General features: G+C 44.6%; 1 protein-coding gene across 6 annotated transcripts in view; it reads left to right on the top strand.

Annotated features, from left to right (window-relative positions):
* The window catches only part of LOC141086571 (NXPE family member 2-like), a 724,795-nt gene that overhangs the window by 681,347 nt on the left and 23,195 nt on the right, over positions 1-20,253 (top strand). For 5 of the 6 annotated variants that reach the window (XM_073572721.1, XM_073572718.1, XM_073572719.1 and 2 more), the window contains 2 exons: positions 11,721-11,785; positions 17,193-17,411. In XM_073572721.1, coding sequence (XP_073428822.1) covers positions 11,721-11,785; positions 17,193-17,411 — 284 coding nt within the window. The remainder of the gene's footprint in view (positions 1-11,720; positions 11,786-17,192; positions 17,412-20,253) is intronic. The other variant, XM_073572724.1, reaches the window with a different exon arrangement.

Raw genomic sequence — 20,253 nt, 5'->3', positions numbered from 1 at the left:
TGTGTCGCCCCCAGGAGTACGGTCGCCACAGTGGCATTACCTTCTTCCTAGGGAGTGTGATGTCATGCTTGGGAGCAACGAACGATCTCTCTAGCAGGTTAACTGTTTGGGCGGCGTTATTCCCACGAGTCATGACCCTCCAAACAGCGTTCATGAAGGCAAAGTGTTTGTTTTACGTGGGCAGTATGGTTGCAAAGCTGAACCTTAAAGGAATGTCCAGAAGGGCACCACCAGGAGTGGAGCCTACGGTTAAATTCGACTCCACCTGGGAAACCTCAACCATGCCAGCTACAGAACAGATGCACACATTGCAAGCTTAATTCCGTTAACGAACGAGACTCCATCATGCCCTGCGGTCCGAGTCCGGCTTACTAGAGGGAAATGTGAGGCTCTGGAACATGATTGGCCAATAACTGGTGTGTCATGCCCTTACATGTCCGTGGCTGCATGTGCGCTACACTGAAAAGGCCAGCGTTTATCGCTTACAGGTGCAGATAACCCGCTGAACAACGTTAGTGATGGGGATCACTGATTACAATTATTACCCGCGAACAATGATTTCCCAGTAAGTGCAGGTCAACTGCAGTTCCGGAATTAGGCCTAACCGTCATTCCTGAAAAAATGAAAAACTTACATGTGCAAACCACAGGTGCTGTAGCTTGCTTAACAGCTCGCCAGCCGTTCTCACGCCCAGTATAGATTACACGTGATTTCACAAAGGTTAGAAAGGGTACCGTATCCCCGGATAACATGTATGGATAGCGTACACATTCATAATATATGTCTCAGGAGGCAGGCTCAGACGGCGTTAGGCCCAGTATGGATTGCACGTGATTGCACAAAGGTTAGAAAGGGTACCGTATCCCCAGATAACATGTATGGATAGCGTACACATTCAAAATATATGTCTCAGGAGGCAGGCTCAGACGGTGTTAGGCCCAGTATGGATTGCACGTGATTGCACAAAGGTTAGAAAGGGTACCGTATCCCCGGATAACATGTATGGATAGCGTACACATTCAAAATATATGTCTCAGGAGGCAGGCTCAGACGGTGTTAGGCCCAGTATGGATTGCACGTGATTGCACAAAGGTTAGAAAGGGTACCGTATCCCCAGATAACATGTATGGATAGCGTACACATTCAAAATATATGTCTCAGGAGGCAGGCTCAGACGGTGTTAGGCCCAGTATGGATTGCACGTGATTGCACAAAGGTTAGAAAGGGTACCGTATCCCCAGATAACATGTATGGATAGCGTACACATTCAAAATATATGTCTCAGGAGGCAGGCTCAGACGGTGTTAGGCCCAGTATGGATTGCACGTGATTGCACAAAGGTTAGAAAGGGTACCGTATCCCCGGATAACATGTATGGATAGCGTACACATTCAAAATATATATCTCAGGAGGCAGGCTCAGACGGTGTTAGGCCCAGTATGGATTGCACGTGATTGCACAAAGGTTAGAAAGGGTACCGTATCCCCAGATAACAAGTATGGATAGCGTACACATTCAAAATATATGTCTCAGGAGGCAGGCTCAGACGGTGTTAGGCCCAGTATGGATTGCACGTGATTGCACAAAGGTTAGAAAGGGTACCGTATCCCCGGATAACATGTATGGATAGCGTACACATTCAAAATATATGTCTCAGGAGGCAGGCTCAGATGGTGTTAGGCCCAGTATGGATTGCACGTGATTGCACAAAGGTTAGAAAGGGTACCGTATCCCCGGATAACATGTATGGATAGCGTACACATTCAAAATATATGTCTCAGGAGGCAGGCTCAGACGGTGTTAGGCCCAGTATGGATTGCACGTGATTGCACAAAGGTTAGAAAGGGTACCGTATCCCCGGATAACATGTATGGATAGCGTACACATTCAAAATATATGTCTCAGGAGGCAGGCTCAGACGGTGTTAGGCCCAGTATGGATTGCACGTGATTGCACAAAGGTTAGAAAGGGTACCGTATCCCCGGATAACATGTATGGATAGCGTACACATTCAAAATATATGTCTCAGGAGGCAGGCTCAGACGGTGTTAGGCCCAGTATGGATTGCACGTGATTGCACAAAGGTTAGAAAGGGTACCGTATCCCCGGATAACATGTATGGATAGCGTACACATTCAAAATATATGTCTCAGGAGGCAGGCTCAGACGGTGTTAGGCCCAGTATGGATTGCACGTGATTGCACAAAGGTTAGAAAGGGTACCGTATCCCCGGATAACATGTATGGATAGCGTACACATTCAAAATATATGTCTCAGGAGGCAGGCTCAGACGGTGTTAGGCCCAGTATGGATTGCACGTGATTGCACAAAGGTTAGAAAGGGTACCGTATCCCCGGATAACATGTATGAATAGCGTACACATTCAAAATATATGTCTCAGGAGGCAGGCTCAGACGGTGTTAGGCCCAGTATGGATTGCACGTGATTGCACAAAGGTTAGAAAGGGTACCGTATCCCCGGATAACATGTATGGATAGCGTACACATTCAAAATATAGGTCTCAGGAGGCAGGCTCAGACGGTGTCAGGCACAGTATGGATTTGATGGCCCAGATTACACAGCGGAGGAGCAGGGAGAGGTAAAGATTGCAAATGCTGGGGCCCTGCTCAAGCAAGGGGGGCCCACTCGTGGGCGTCGGTACTGGCACTGGGCCCCTCATAGTACAGCGGTGTGTCTGACGGCGGGTGTGCACCACCACCGTCAGAGACACTTGATTGCACTATGAGGGACCCTGTGCCAGTGCCCGCGCCCAAGAGTCAGCCTACCCACCTGTCCAGGGCAACGGCACTCGCACGGTGTCGTGCGCTAGGTGGTGACCCCGGCCATGGGGGGGGAGGCAGCACAGTTAGGGAGTTTTAGAAAGTGGCATATGTTGATGTTGGACATTCAGCTGATGCAAAAGGCGAAATAGGTCAAGTTCAAGGAAGAGGTGGACCAAAGCAAGCCATTTTTCTGTCACCCTATGTGTCATCAGGGGAAGGTGGGACAAAATCCTTGGAAACCCATGCATGGTTCATTTTAATGAAGGTTAGATCATCCACATTTTGGGTTGACAGACGGGTCCTTTTTTCTGTCAGGATTGATCCAGCTGCACTGAAGACTCTTTCCGATAGCACACTTGCAGCTGGGCAAGCGAGCTCCTGTAAGGCATATTGTGCCAATTCAGGCCAGGTGTCCAGTTTAGCGGCCCAATAGTCAAAGGGGAATGACCTGTGTGGGAGAACATCGATATGGGAGGAAAAGTAGTTTGTAACCATAGTTGACAACTGCTGTCTCCTGTCACTTTCCATCGATGCAGTATTACCAGTTGTGTGAGCGGTATTTGAAAAATCAGTCCACAACATTGTCATGAAACCCCTGTCTCCAACGCCACTTCTGCTGTGTGCACCACGAACACCTCTGCCAAGCTGCCCCCAGCCCGTACGGCTCGTGTGAGAACCATCACCGCTGCTGTGTGCTGGGAATGCCTCAAGCAACCGATTTACCAGAGTTGCTTGTTTATTAGCCAATATTAGGTCAAGGTTCTCCTGTGGCATGATGTTTTGTAATTTGCCTTTATAGCGTGGATTCAGGATGCTGGCCAACCAGTAGTCGTCATCGTTCATCATTTTGGCAATGCGGGGGTCCCTTTTTAGGATCCGCAAGGCATAATCTGACATGTGGGCCAATGTTCCCGGTGTCAATGATGCACTGCGAGTGCTGGTTGAAGGAGCACTTTCTGGCAAATCCACATCCCTCCAGTCACGCACAAACCCTGTACCAGACCTTGCCACGCCAACATTTTCACTTGCCCCACGAGATGCATCCTCCTCCCCTAAGTAATCATCCCCATCATCCTCCTCCTCCTCCTCTTCTTCCTCCACCTCGTCCAGGAGAGGTCCCTGAGCAGACAATGGCTGAATGTCATCAAGGATTCCCTCCTCCTCTTCCTCCTCATCAACATTGGCTGCAGACGCCTGCTCCTTAAGGTGCGTCAAAGTTTGCATGAGCAGACACATAAGTGGGATGCTCATGCTTAGGATGGCGTCGTCTACGCTTACCAGCCATGTGCATTCCTCAAAACACTGAAGGACTTTACAGAGGTCTTTGGGCTTCGACCACTGCACACCTGTCAACTCCATGTCTGCTCTCAAAGTGCCTGGCAGTGTATCCTCCCACAAATGCATTATGGCCAGCCTCTGCTCGCACAGCCGCTCCACCATGTGCAGGGTGGAGTTCCACCTTGTTGCAATGTCGATAATGAGGCGGTGGTTGGGAAGGTGGAGCAATCGCTGCAGCTTCTGCATACGAACGGAGTGTACAGGCGACCGGCGGATGCGCGCGCACAGTCTTCGCACCTTCTGGAGCAGGGCTGTTAACTCCGGATAATTTTTGAGGAAGCACTGCACCACCAGGTTCAAGGTGTGAGCCAAGCAAGGTATGTGGCTGAGTTTTGAAAGGGCTATGGCTGCCACAAAATTACGCCCGTTATCACTAACTACCTTGCCTGCCTCAAGATGTACACTGCCCAGCCATGACTCAGTTTGTCGCTTCAAGTACTCGGCCAGCACCTCGGCGGTATGTCTGTCGCCCAAACACATCATCTGCAACACAGCCTGCTGACGCTTTCCACTAGCTGCTCGATAGGGGGACACATCGTGTGCAACAGTGGCAGCTGCAGATGGAGTGCTCGTACGACTGCGCTCTGTGGACGAGCTTTCGCTTCTGGATGAGGAGGAGGAGGAGGGTGGAACGCCTACAGCCAACTGTTTCCTATACCGTGGGCTAGGCAGCACTGTCCCACCACCGCTGTCCCCTGTGGACCCTGCATCCACCACATTAACCCAGTGCGCAGTGATGGACACGTAATGGCCCTGGCCATGCCGACTGGACCATGCATCAGTTGTGAGGTGCACCTTTCCGCTCACTGACTGCTTGAGTGCATGGACAATGCGGTCTTTCACATGATGGTGGAGGACTGGGATGGCTTTGCGAGAGAAGAAGTGGCGACTGGGTAGGTCATAGCGTGGTACTGCATAGGCCATGAGTTCGCGGAAAGCTGTGCTTTCCACCAACCGAAAGGGCATCATCTCAAATGAGATTAGTTTGGCAATGTGGGCGTTCAAACCCAGTGTACGCGGATGAGAGACTGAGTACTTTCTTGACCTACTCATAGTGTCTGGGAGGGTGAGCTGGACTTGAGAGCTGCATATGGTGGAAGTAGCGGTGGACAGGGCGGACTGAGAGAGGGTTGATGATGGTGATGGAGTTGGTGTTCTTTCTGATGGCCTAGAATCAGTCTTTCGTTGATATAACAGTGGGATTCCCTGACTGCTGTGGCCTTGCAACGACACCTCAACATTTGCTGCTGTGCTAACCGATGGGCTTACAGTGGGGGAAACAATGTAGCGTTGATGACTACCTTCGTTGTGATCAGTTGCACATGTGGTACTTGAGGTTTGGTGTTGTGTCCACGCTTGCAAGTGCATGCTGGTTAAATGTCTAAGCATGCAACTGGTATTCAAATTTTTCAGATTTTTCCCTCGGCTAAAGGTCTATGCGCACTTCTTACAGATAACCTTGGCCTGATCATGAGGATTTTGTTCAAAAAAGTGCCACACTGCACTCTTCCTACTTTGGCAGACATTTTGCGGCCTAGCACGCTGTGATCTTTTGACCCTCTGGACAAGCTGTCCAGCAACTCTTTTGATGTTTGGAACCTGTCTTTGGAGTGCTCCGGGCCTGCCAGATAACAGCTGTTGCGATGTCGATGTCTGCTGTGGATGCTCCTCATCTGAGCTATTGGAAGCAGCACCCTCTTCCCCCAATGGTGCCAATCTGGGTCAACAACTGGGTCATCCATCACCTCCTCTTCTATGTCATGTGCACCTTCCTCTGTGTCACCGTGTATGGTGGTATAGTGTGCGGGAAGGGGCACCTGAGTCTCATCAGGGTCAGAATCTGGCTCTGTACACTGCGAGGACAATGTAGTGCTCTGAGTGAATGTACCAGCAGAATCATCCATCAGCGGCTGTGCATCAGTGCACTCCATGTCAGATTCATCTTGGCCTGGGTAATTCACCATTTCACTTGATAATCCAGGCATGGTATGTGAAAACAGCTCCATGGAGTAATCAGTAGTATGGCCTGCGTCATCCTTCAATCTTGGTTGGGGTGAAGGACATAAGGAAAGGTGTGGTTCATGAACATGAGCCTCCAATGACGACTCAGTGCTTTTACTTTTTACAACTGAAGAAGAGGAGGCGATAGAGCTGGAGGCTGAGTCAGCAATGTAAGACAAAACTTTTTCCTGATGCTCTGGCTTTAAAAGCGGTTTGCCAACTCCTAGAAAACTAAGCGTTCGAGGCCTTATGTAGCCAGACGATGACGCAGGCTCAACACCTCCTGCATTCGTTCCTATTTTGCTCTTGCCACTACCATCAGATCCACCACCAACACCATCATTACCAGCTGCCAACCCCCGCCCAATTCCACGGCCTCTTCCACCAGCCTTCCTCATTTTTGGTAGAAATGTAGACAAAATCCAACAAACTATTTAGTATGTAAAACAAGGTACAAGGTGTCTATAGGACAGGGGAGATTTTGAATTTCTGCACACACTTTTGGACACTGGACACTTTTGGATTGTGTGAGGCCCACTGATATCTGAGCGCTATGTGACAGGCTCGATGGCACAGCTGTGACCTAAGTGACTATAGGATAAGGGAGATTGGATTGCTTTTAAAAAAGCAGTTTGCGGAGCAGTGGGTAAACTGCAATGCCAGCCTGTCAGGAAGCCTTAAAAGGCAGCCCAACAACCAACACCACTGATACACCACTATATAGCCTCCCCTTGCACTGCACACAGTGACTGGTGTGTTGTGCAGGCCAAATTGCTATCAGCAGCAGAAGCAGTTTTTTTTTCTTCTCAGCAGGACAAAAAAAAAAATTGGGATTGCTTTTAAAAAAGCAGTTTGAGGCCCAATGAATATCTGAGCGCTATGTGACAGGCTCGATGGCACAGCTGTGACCAAAGTGACTAGAGGATATGGGAGATTGGATTGCTTTTAAAAAAGCAGTTTGCGGAGCAGTGGGTAAACAGCAATGCCAGCCTGTCAGGAAGCCTTAAAAGGCAGCCCAACAACCAACACCACTGATACACCACTATATAGCCTCCCCTTGCACTGCACACAGTGACTGGTGTGTTGTGCAGGCCAAATTGCTATCAGCAGCAGAAGCAGTTTTTTTTTCTTTTCAGCAGGACAAAAAAAAAAAATTGGGATTGCTTTTAAAAAAGCAGTTTGAGGCCCAATGAATATCTGAGCGCTATGTGACAGGCTCGATGGCACAGCTGTGACCAAAGTGACTAGAGGATAAGGGAGATTGGATTGCTTTTAAAAAAGCAGTTTGCGGAGCAGTGGGTAAACTGCAATGCCAGCCTGTCAGGAAGCCTTAGAAGGCATCCCAACAACCAACACCACTGATACACCACTATATAGCCTCCCCTTGCACTGCACACACAGTGACTGGTGTGTTGTGCAGGCCAAATCGCTAGCAGCAGAAGCAGTTTTTTGGTCTTCTTTAGTGATGGGCGAGTCCTAAATTACTCGGAATCGCTTGACTCTAGCGAGTCCGAGCCCGGGACTCGCTACTCGTTGCGAGTCTAGCGAGTCCAATGTTAATGAATGGGGAAGCGAGTCTTAGCGAGTAATGTGCGATTTACAAATTACAAAGGAACATAACAGATTCTATATTTGCGAGTCCCGAATCCAGTATACAGGACTCGGGATTCGTAGACTCGCTCAGACTCGCTCACAATCGCTGTGTGTTGACATAGGCTGTCTTGGAAACTTGTAGGAACATAACAGATTCTGTATAACCGAGTCCCGAATCCAGTATACAGGACTCGGAATCGTAGACTCGCTCAGACTCGCTGTTGACAGCGATGTGATATAGCGAGTCTAGCGAGTGAGAAAAAAAAACTCTGACAAAACTAGGATTGCCATTGACTTGCATTGGACTCGTTACTGTGCGAGTAATCACTGGGAGACTCGCCGAGTAACGAGTCCAGCGAGTCCCTTACTATTCGCCGAGTAACGAGTCCTAGCGAGTAGACTCGCCCATCCCTAGTCTTCTTCCCTGCCTAACACTCTCCCTACAGAATCAGCAGCAACCTCTCCCTATACTGAGATCGGCAGAAGTAAGATGGCGGTCGGCGTGCACGCCCTTTTATAACCCCTGTGACGCCCACCAAAGCAAGCCAATCACTTGCATGCCCTTCTGAAAGATGGTGGTGACCCGTGCCTATGTCATCACGTTGCCCACAGTGTCCGTGGATCCTGATTGGCTGAAAAAGAGCGCAAAACAAACTTTTGAAACGCGACTTTGGCGCGTAAGTCGCCGACCTCGTGGCCGACCTCATCCTAGGGTCGGGTTTCGTTTCATGAAACCCGACTTTGATAAAAGTCGGCGACTTTTGAATTTTTTCGACCCGTTTCGCTCAACTCTATTCACCACTTAATTGCATTGTGTGTAGATTTGAAGAAATGCGATTTAGCGATTTTATGGGGGGGTAGGTTGGATTTCCCTGTGGAGGTATCAACAGACGGCTCCAAGGGTGTATTTAAATCTCCTCCCAAAACAATAGTCCCTTCTATAAACTGTTTAGCCTCTCGCATTACTTTGGAGAACCAAATGTCCTGTTTTGTGTTGGGGGCATAAATATTACCTATCGTAATTAGTTTATGGGTGAGTTTCCCTTTAACAAAGATGTACAGACCATCTCCATCCCTCAGCGCATCCAAAAATTGAAAAGGAGTGTGTTTAGAAATTGTTATCACAACTCCCCTTGATTTCCTGGAGGATGAATACGAGTGAAACCAGCTGCGATAATAATGTTTCTCTAAATACGGGGATTTTTCCTGTATGAAATGTGTCTCCTGATGCAGAGCAATGTCTGTCCCTAGCTTTTTAATATGTGCAAGGACCTGTGACCTTTTGACCGGGGGTTCAGTCCTCTCCCCATATAAGACGCTATGGTGGTTGCTTGCATCTGACCAACCATAGTGAGTTATTATAGGTAAGAAAGTCATCTTGTGGCCTAATATTCCAGTCAAAGTGGTAATGGAAGTAGGAAGGGAAAGGATAAAGGGTAAAGAGAGGGAGAAGAACAAGAATATTCTGACTAGAATTCGGGATTAGAAATAAACTTTAGTGTCCACTCAGTCAAAACTTGACAAGGTGCTGGTGTAACGGACCGGGTGGTCCCTAATATAGAATAATTAAGGTTTACCGCACACTCTTGTGGATTATCTTTCAAAAGCAGCTTAAATTTTATTTTACAAGTAGTAACTGCATTATTCTGTTATGCTCCCTTACTACTTGTAAAATAAAACTTAAACTACTTTTGAAAGATAATCCACAAGAGTGTGCGTTGAACCTTAATTATTCTAGAATTCAGGCTGGGCACCCTGTTCTAAATTTTATATCCATCTCTAATAGATGTATATTTTACCCGATGAAGGCTTTTTTTAAGCCGAAACGCGTTGTTGTTTTTATTGCTACACTTAGGAATAAAAATCTTTTTAAAACATTTTTTTTCAAGTAAACCAATCTCTCACATTTCACTTTTTTCGGGAGTGCCAGAATCAGACTGGATTTTTTTCTTTTATATCCATCTCTGGTGAGAGATTACTCTCAACTAGGGAAACTTGTTAAGTCTAATTAGACATTAATAAACTATTCATCCTGTAAATTGACTTTAACAAAACCATGCAATTCTTGGATAGCTTCCTGTGTGTGAAGAAGGAGAGAAAAAAACATTATACTCTACAAGACCTCTCATTATTTCAAGTGTTCTCAGGCCGAAGAGGTCTCGCCAATCTCTTCTTGGTTCTCTGACTTCTTGGTGCGTCGACTTTTTTCCATTGGTCTTGCGCTGCGAGTCGTGGTAGCTGTAGGTTGGTAAATGCTGACCTCAAATCTGGAACTGGATTAAACGCAATCTCGAGTTCCTTGCTGTAAATCTCTTGTCCTTTGCCGTTATGAGTAATCCAAACGGGAAGAGCAAACGGAACAGGAATCACCTCTCCCTAAGGATATCTGTAAACGGCTTCAACATACATCTCTTAGTCAAAGTTGACGGAGCCAGATCTTGAAAAATATAGATTATGGAACTCTTGTACTCCAATATTTCTATTGTTCTAGCTTTCTTGTGAATTTTTTCTTTGATACAATAGCCAAAATTCAATATATTATATCTCTTGGGAGTTCCATTGGCTTTGGTTTTGGTTTCAATGCTTGGTGAGCTCTTTCCAGGACTAACAGTGGTCTGTCAGAGAATAGCTCCGTCAGGAACGCTGTAAGATCTTCTGGGCCAGTGACCTTGGGTATGCCCCTGATCCTAAGGTTGTTTCATCTGTTTCTGTTTTCCATGTCTTCAAACGCTGTGTATAGTATGTTGATATGATCTTCATGGTGTTGCAGGCCTGCAATTAGATCTTTTGCATAAATAGCTAGATTGGCTTGAGCTCCCTCCAGCTACTCTACTCTGTGGCCTATATGTTGTATATCCTGTTTGATTTCAGCTAGATCCTTTTCCAGAGGTGCAAGGGCAGAGGTAAGGATGTTTTTAATAAAGTCTCTCAGGAGATGAGTTTCCCTCATATAAGTTTTTGCACTGGAATCAATTTTCCTGCTTGGAGACGTTGCTTGGTCTATAGCCCTATGTAGTGAAACTGCATAGCCCTTGCTTGTGCTTATTAATTGTATGACCACTGGCTTTACAGTCACTGCTCCCCTCCTCCAGTGGATCAGGTCCACAACTGCACTGCAAGTTCGCTGCTCCTGTCCACGGCACTCTGAGCCATTTGATTTCCCTGCCGATTCTCCGTTATATTAACTGTGAGCGGCCTCCATCATCCCTGGCGCCGACTCAGAAATCCACTCACTTGCCGCACCGCCCAAGGTGTCTGTCGGCGTTAGGGTTAGTACAGGTCAGTCCCAAGTATTACGGCCTCGGTGGTAACCAGGCCTGGCTGCCGGCAAGCGGGTTACAATGCGGTTTAGCGGGGGGGTCCCCTTATTGTGGACGTCTCCTGACTCCTGACCGCTGCTCAGGGCCATTGTCCTGCCGTCTCCCTCCTCAGAACGCACTCCGATGGCCTCTCCTCCACCCAACGAGGCACGGTCAGTCTCAGATAAAAGGCACTTGGGATGAAGAGGTGTTGGAGCAGGTAGGCTGCGTAGAGTCTCTATAGGCCCAGCAGCTCCTCAGTTCCACCAGGATTCCTGACCTCTAAAGTCCAGCCAATTGGGCTATAGTCCTTCTGCAGGCACCTCCCATGTACCCGGGTGGGCTGTGTCTCAGATACCAAAGGTTAATGTGTCTCTTAGGGGACGGATGCTGCGGATTGCTTCCCTGGGTGCAGGAGCTTCTCAGCATGCTTCCTGTTCCATTGGCGGCCATCTTGGCTCTCAGAATTGCATTTTTTTCACAATTGCACTAAATCTTGTTTCAGCATATTATATGGTAAATTGAATAGTAACATTCAAAATGAAAATTCATGCCACAAAAAGCAAGCCTTCATACAGCTTCATTGATTGAAAAATGAAGTTATGGCACTTGTAAGAAAAGGAGGAGAAAATGAAAGCAAAAATACAAAAATTAGCTGCATCCTTAAATTGGTTATTGTTTTCTTTCACTTTTTTCATCATAAAAGACTCTCTAACTTTGGAGCAGAGATTCCCAAAACAATAGAAAGTATTGAAGCTCAGAAGTGTTCAGGTAAGTGGTTTCATCTTTTTATTATTCTTTGTCACTGCTATTGAATTTCTGGTTAGTTCCTAATCACCAAATATGAAACTGTTATAAAAGGAGAATATTATTAACTCCTTTAAACATTGGGATGTTAATAAATATCCTGGTCAGGTGAGTGCAAGTGAGGATCAAGAGTAGAAACCGTTCCACACGTAAATACCAGCTATATTACTTATATACAGTGGGTGATCGTATATACTCGAGTATAAGCCGACCCGAGAATAAGCTGAGGCACCTAATTTTGCGACGAAAAACTGGGTAAACTTATGGACTGACTTGAGTGTAAACCGGGTATGCATTGTCCCCTCATCCTTATCCTGGTATACATGGCTCCCCCTTCCCTGTCCTTGTATGCATAGCTCCCCCGTCCCTGAGCTTGTATGCATGGCTCCCTGGTCCCTGTCCTTGTATACATGGCTCCCCTGTTGTTATCCTTGAATGTATGGCTCCCCCATCCTATCCTTGTATGCATGGCTCTTTATCCAGCATCCTTGTATGCATGGTTCCTATAAAAAAAAACATCCTACTTACCTTGCCTGCATGCCCTCGCTGCATCTCGTTCCCGGGCCAGCAGCTCTTCCAGCCGAGCGATCACGTGGCCCTGCTCGTTAAGGTAATGAATATTCACTCCACGCCAATGGGAGTATAAGAATATTCATTACCTTAATGAGCAGGGCCATGTGATCGCTCAGTCAGAAAAGCTGCCGGCACTGGAACGAATGAGATGCAGCGATGGTGCGCAGGGAAGGTAAGTATTATATGTGCTGGAAGCCTGTGGCTGTCAATGCGCACTGTTACAGAGAAATGAATATTCATTTCTCTTTAGCAGCGGCACAGGCTTTAGCCACAGTCGCCGGCTCCTGCCTCTGTGACCCCCTGCTCCGCCGCTCCCCCTCTTCCGCTGTCTTTCTATGACAATTTACTCAAGTATAAGCCGAGGGGGATGTATTCAGCACACAAAAAATGTGCAGAAAAACTATGTTTATACATGAGTATATACGGTAAGCATTGAACACGTCATCAATTTTCTTAGTAAATATATTTCTAAAGGTGCTATAGACATGAAATTCTTGCCAAATATTGATAACAACCCATCCACCCATCCAATCCACACAAGCAAAGAGATCAAACCTTAGATGTCTAAAAAGTAATGTGTAATAATGAGAAATGATACAGTCAAAAAGTATTGAACAAACTTACTAAAATTGAATTAATTTTTTGTACAAAAGCCTTTGTTGGTGTTGACAGCTTCAAAACACCTCCTGTATGGGGAAACTAGTCGCATGCATTGCTCAGGTGTTATTTTGACCGATTCTTACACACACACTCTTCAAATCTTGAAGGTTCTGTGAGCTCTTTTTAAGAAGTCTGCCCATTCCATACGTTTTCTATCTGATTCAGGCCATTCTTGTAGCTTTATTTTCTTTCTCTGAAGCCAAGTAACAGTTTCCTTGACTGTGTGCTTACGATCATTGCTGAAATCTCCACCCTCGTTTCATCTTCGTCATCCAGGTAGATGGCAGCAGATATTTTTCAAGAATGTCTTGGCACATTTGCCCATTCATCCTTCCTTCAATCACATGGAGTTTGCCAGTTTGCCATATATTGAAAAATAGCCCCACACCATGATGTTCCCACCTCCAAACTTCATTTATATTACGGTGTTTAGGGGATGATATGCAGTGCCTTTTAACCTCAAAACTTGGTGTGTTATAAGGCATCCAAAGAGTTCAATTTTGGTCTCATCTGACGCTACTATATTCTCCCAGGATTTCAAGTCTAAATTTTGTTGAGCAAACTGTAAACATGCTTGCATACAGACCATGGAGGCTGAGTACATTACTTATTGTTTTCTTTTAAACAATTGTACTTGCTAATTCTGGGTCTGTAACTCCCCACACGTGGTCATTTGCTCTTTGACAAGACTTCTGATAATTCTTTTCATTCCTCTTTCTAAAATCTTATGGGGAGTACCTGGTTGTGGCCGGTTTATCGTGAAATGATGTTCTTTCCTCTGATTTATGACCCGAACGGGCTCACTGTAGTTTAAAGAGATGTTTCTTGTTTGGCTCCTTGGTGTTGAAACACCTTTACATAGGCCATCAGTTGAACAGCTGATATTATTTTTTACTATGTGGCATGATTGTTTTCTAATTAATGACTGATTTCAACTGGTCCAAATAAGGAAGAGGAACAGCATCCGGTCTGGGTGAAAAATTGTATCAAAAATTTATTCTGCCAGTACAAAATACAACGTTTCGGCCATATTGTGGCCTTTTTCAACGTTGTATTTTGTACTGGCAGAATAAATTTTTGATGCAATTTTTCACCCAGACCGGATGCTGCTCCTCTTCCTTATTTGGACTATTGTTCATTTGGGTCCATGAACCTTTGAACTGGCATCCACCCCTCCGTTGTGCTGTCAGCTGCTCTTTGCTGATTTCAACTGGTGTCATGATTTTCCATGGCTTTTTGCACCTCTCTCTCTTCATGTTCTCATTACTTTTTCCCTGTGTAATTTCTTATTAATACTCACAGCTTAATATATGGATTTCTATTATTTGATTTATTTTCCTTTGTGGACTTGATTGGTTGCTACTAACGTCTGGTGACAACTTTATGTCAATAGCACCTTTAGAAATATATTTATTTAGAAAATTGGTGATGTGTTTAAAGGCTCATTCACATGTAAGTATTTGGTCAGTATTTTGCATCAGTGTTTGTATGCCAAAGCCAGGAATGGAACTTACCGAGAAAAAAATATAGTTGAAAGACAGACTCCCTGTTCTTTATTTTGGAGACATTCCTGGTTTTGGCATACAAATACTGATCAAATACTGATCAAAAATGTGTGAAAGAGGCCTAAAGTGAACCTGTGAGCAGGATTGTGCCGAGTAACCTACAGTGTCAGGTTGGCACTATCATACTGATTAAAATGTTACCTTGGTTGCTGAAATCCGTCTTTTGGTTGTTGTTTAATCTTTATTTTCAGTTTTAAGTTAATGATATACTCGTGCTCTGGGGTGGGCCTCTGGGGAGGTCTTCATGTGGTGCTCTGATTAGGTATTCATCAGTATGGTTTCTGAAAGGTCTCTGATCCCTCAGTGACCTACCCCCTATTTTTCATAATGAATTAATATTATATATTTATATATTGAAAAAATAAATCACCTTTTGCAGGCAGTCGGCGGTGGCGCCTGCACTCCAGCATGATCGCATCTATGATGTGTATTTAATACTTTCCTTTGATGGTATCCATAAATTAATTTAAAAAAAAAAAACAGTTTGAAAATGGCGCCGGCCACACCTGCACAGTAGCAGCTATCGGCGATCCGATAGCTGCTACTGCGCAGGCACCATCTTGCTAAAAATGGCCCTGTCCACTAAAATGGCCTTGGCCGTGCCTGCACAGTCAACGCCTGTGCATTAGCATCTATTGATTATCCAATAGATGCTAATGCGCAGGCGTCAATGGCACCATCTTTGAGGAGGTAATTTTTTTGTGTGTGAGAGTTTATTGTAGGTCACTGAGCACAATCCTGCTGACAGGTTTCCGTTAATATTTATTTAATCCGCCGCATATATACACATTTACTGAATTAAGAACTTAGTGGGAGTACTTGTTTAACTTCTTTCCATTGTTTTATTGTTGTGTGGCTACAAAGTTTTCCAGAAGATTTTGGTACAATGGGTACGGAAAGTATTCAGACCCCTTTAAATTTTTGTTTCATTGCAGTCATATGGTAAGTTCAAAAGTAAGTTAAAAAAAAGTTCATTTTTATCTTATTAATGTATACTCTGCACCCCATCTTGACTAAAAAAAGAAACAGAAATGTAGAAATCTTTGCAAATTTATTAAAAAAGAAAAACTGAAATTTCACATGGTCATAAGTATTCAGACCCTTTCCTCAGTATTGAGTAGAATCACGTTTTTGAGCTAATGCAGCCATGAGTCTTCTTGGGAATTATGCAACAAGTTTTTCACACCTGGATGTGGGGATCTTCTGCCATTCTTCCTTGCAAATCCTCTCCAGTTCCGTCAGGTTAAACAGAGAACGTTGGTGGACAGCCATTTTCAGGTCTCTTCAGAGATACTCAATTGGGTTTAGGTAAGGGCTCTGGCTGACCCAGTCAAGAATGATCACATAGTTGTTCTGAATCCAGTTCTTTGTTATTTTAGCTGTGTGCTTAGGGTCATTGTCTTGTTGGAAAGTGAACCTTCAGCCAAGCCTGAGGTCCAGACCACTCTGGAAGAGGTTTTCATCCAGGATATCTCTGTACTTGGCCGCATTTACATTTCCTTCAGCTGTTCTGTCCCTGCAGCTGTAAAACACCCTCATAGCATGATGCTGCCACCACCATGTTTCACTGTTGGGATTGTATTGGGCAGGTGATGAGCAGTGCCTGGTTTTCTCCACACATACCGCTTAGAATTATCATCACCAAAAAGTTCTATCTTCATCTCATCTGACCAGAGAATAGTCTGGAAGTCCTTCATGTGTTTTTTAGCAAACTCTATGCGGGCTTTCATATTTTTGACACTGAGGAGAGGCTTCTGTCGGGTCACTCTGCCATAAAGGCCCGACTAGTGAAAAGCTGCAGTGTTAACTTTGTGGAACTTTCTCCCATCTCCCTACTGCATCTGTGGAGCTCAGCCACAGTGATCTTGGGGTTCTCTTTTACCTCTCTAACCAAGGCTCTCCTCCCAGGATTGCTCAGTTTGGCTGGATGGCCAGGTCTAGGAAGACTTCTGGCAGTCTCAAACTTCTGTCATTTAAGGATTGTGGAGGCCACTTTGTTCTTTGGAACCTTGAGTACTGCAGAAATTCTTTTGTAACCCTGGCCAGATGTGTGCCTTGCCATAATTCTGTCTCTGAGCTCCTTGGTCACTTCCTTTGACCTCATGATTCTCATTTGGTCTGACATGCACTGTGAGCTGTGAGGTGTTATATAGACAGGTGTGTGCCTTTACAAATCAAATCCTATCAGTTTATATAAACACAGCTGGACTCTAATAAAGGAGTAGAACCATCTCAAGGAGAATCACAGGAAAATGGACTGGACAGCATGTGACTTAAATATGAGTGTCTGAGCAAAGGGTCTGAATACTTATGACCATGTGAAATTTCAGTTTTTCTTTTTTTAATAAATTTGCAAAGATTTCTAAACTTCTGTCAAGATGATGGAGTGCAGAGTGTACATTAATGAGAAAAAAAATAACTTTTTTGAATTTACCAAATAGCTGCAATGAAACAAAGAGAGAAAAATTTAAAGGGGTCTGAATACTTTCTGTACCCACTGTGCATTTTTATTTTTGAGCATGGACTTTTAGGAAATAATGCTAAATCTTATTCTTGGTAAATGCATTTTACAGACCTCTCAAAGAAAGTGTTAACAAAATGCCAAATTGGGATGCTTCCCCCTTTTCCCAGTGGATACGTCCTTAAAAATCAATGGTTTCCGATATACTGTAACTTATCAACATATGAACCTTTCAATGATATGAGATCATGTCTGGCTAATAAAATGATATATCTAATGGGAGATTCAACTATTCGTCAGTGGATGGAATATATCCAGAAATTCATAAAGAGTATGTATGGTGTTACTGAATTCTTTCATCTCTTGTTTATCCTATATATACATCCAGATGAAGTTTAGAAAGCTAGAGAACATCCTACTATGTCCAGTCAATTAAATTTTATAAATGATATGTGTAGGACTCTACAGCTTTATCAGGGTTCCTGGTACTTCTGAAAACAAGTTTGTACTTACCTTCAATGACAGAGATGGACATAGCCTTGCTCCAAAGAAATGTCATGTAATTATTAGGAGCAACAGGGATACAGGAACTTCACTATTGAGTAATCTTGATTTTAAAGTCAAAGCTGCTACGCCTGCTAGTTTTAATGATTAATCAATTTAGTATACAATGGAGAAAAAAAGTATTTAGCCAGCCACCAATTGTGCAAGTTCTCCCACTTAAAAAGATGAGAGAGGCTGGTAATTGAGCTCATAGGTAGACCACAACTATGAGAGTCAAAATGAGAAAACAAATCCAAAAATCACCTTGTCTGATTTACATAGTAACATAGTTAGCAAGGCCGAAAAAAGACATTTGTCCATCCAGTTCAGCCTATATTCCATCAGAATAAATCCCCAGATCTACGTCCTTCTAAAGAACCTAACAATAACTGTAAGATACAATATTGTTACGCTCCAGGAAGACATCCAGGTCCCTCTTGAACCCCTCGACTGAGTTCGCTATCACCACCTCCTCAGGCAAGGAATTCCAGATTCTCACTGCCCTAACAGTAAAGAATCCTCTTCTATGTTAGTGTAAAACCTTCTCTCCTTCAGACGCAGAGAATGCCCCCTTGTGATCGTCACCTTCCTTAGTATAAACAGATCCTCAGAGAGATATTTGTATTGTCCCTTATATACTTACACATGGTTATTAGATCGCCACTCAGTCATCTTTTTTCTAGACTAAATAATCCTAATTTTGCTAATCTCTCTGGGTATTGTAGTTCCTCCATCCCCTTTATTAATTTTGTTGCCCTCGTTTGTACTTGCTCTAGTTCCATTATATCCTTTCTGAGCACCGGTGCCCAAAACTGTACACAGTACTCCATGTGCGGCCTAACCTTGGATTTGTACTGAGGCAGTATAATGCTCTCATCATGTGTATCCAGACCTCTTTTAATGCACCCCATGATCCTGTTTGCCTTGGCAGCTGCTGCCTGTCACTGACTGCTCCAGGTTAGCTTATCATTAATTAGGATCCCAAGTCCTTCTCCATGTCAGATATACCCAGAGGTTTCCCGTTGAGTGTGTAATGATGATATTGATTCCTTCTTCGCATGTGTATAACCTTACATTTATTATTGTTAAACCGCATCTGCCACCTTACGGCCTAAGTTTCCAACTTATCCAGATCCATTTGTAGCAGATACTATCATCTTTTGTATTGACTGCTTTATATAGCTTTGTATCATCTGCAAATATCGATATTTTACTGTGTAAACCTTCTACCAGATCGTTAATAAATATGTAGAAGAGAATAGGTCCCAACACTGACTCCTGTGGCACCCCACTGGTCACAACGACCCAGTTATAGAATATACCATTTATAACCACCCTCTGCTTTTTATCATTCAGCCAGTTAGTTACCCATTTACACACATTTTCCCCCAGACCCAGCATTCTCATTTTGTGTACCAACCTCTTGTGTGGCAAGGTATCAAACGCATTGGAAAAATCAAGATATACCACGTCCAAAGTCTATAGCTTACCTCTTCATAAATACTGATTAGATTGGTTTGACAGGAGCGATTCCTCATAAACCTATGCTGATATGGGGTTAAACAGTTATTTTCAATGAGATAATCTAGAATAACATCCCTCAGAAACCCTTCAAATATTTTACCAACAATAGAGGTTAGACATTTTGTTGTAGCATCGGCAGTGTCCGGGAAGATGTCCTTAGATGGGGTTCTTTTAACAATGGTCTGTCTTCTAGCAGTCGGTCTTGGGTACCTTCCGCTGTGCCACCAGTCCATAAACACGTGTGGCCAAAGCAAACAAGACTGCAGCACTCCCAGTGTCAAACAGGAGCGAAGTCACAGGCAGAGGAGGCAGCAAGATTCTGTCCGGTACTCAGCCTTCTCTCCTCTGCTCATACTCACAGTCACTGAGTGCACGATACCTCTCTCCTCAGCCGTCCCACTGGAGACGGCAGGGACCAACCAACGCAGTCAGTCACGGTGCCAGTACTTAGGGGACGGAGCACGCTGCTCACCCGGCTGCACACTGCTGCTAGTTTGCACCAAACTGCCGGCTGCTGCGCACACTTTTGTTTTTATCTTACCCCTCCTACCCGGGTCATGCGGTTGGTCCAGCTCCTCATTCTTTCCCACAGGCAACAAGGGAGGCAGCCTGAACAGTTCCGGACCCAGCTCGGTATCGGCAGCCCGGTCTTCCTTACACCATTACTACAGGTAATGAGTGGAGGACAGAGGAACCTCTTAAAGAAGAAGTCACAGGTCTTGCATGGTTTTAGGTGACCAAATACTTATTTTCCACCATATTTTGCAAAATATATCTTGCCAAATCAGACAAGGTGATTTTTTGGATTTGTTTTCTCATTTTGACTCTCATAGTTGTGATCTACCTATGATGTCAATTCAAGGTTTCTCTCATCTTTTTAAGGGGGAGAATTTGCACAATTGGTGGCTGACTAAATACCTTTTTCCCCATTGTATGTGTCTTCATGATTTATTAATTTTTGTAATCTTCCCAAAATATGTTCAATATTTATATTTATTTTTTCTTCAACATTCATAATAACTAGCTGATAACTTGCTGTTTGCTGGAGAACCAGCGATTAGGACAACCCCACAACCACCCATGTAAATAGACAAGTGGAGCACTTG

The sequence above is a fragment of the Dendrobates tinctorius genome, unplaced genomic scaffold (assembly GCF_039654945.1).
Source record: "Dendrobates tinctorius isolate UK_male_01 unplaced genomic scaffold, ASM3965494v1 ptg000032l, whole genome shotgun sequence".
NCBI classification, from domain to species: Eukaryota; Metazoa; Chordata; class Amphibia; order Anura; family Dendrobatidae; genus Dendrobates; species Dendrobates tinctorius.
The sequence above is the reverse complement of the archived record's forward strand: the minus strand, read 5'-3'. Positions and strand labels throughout refer to the sequence as shown.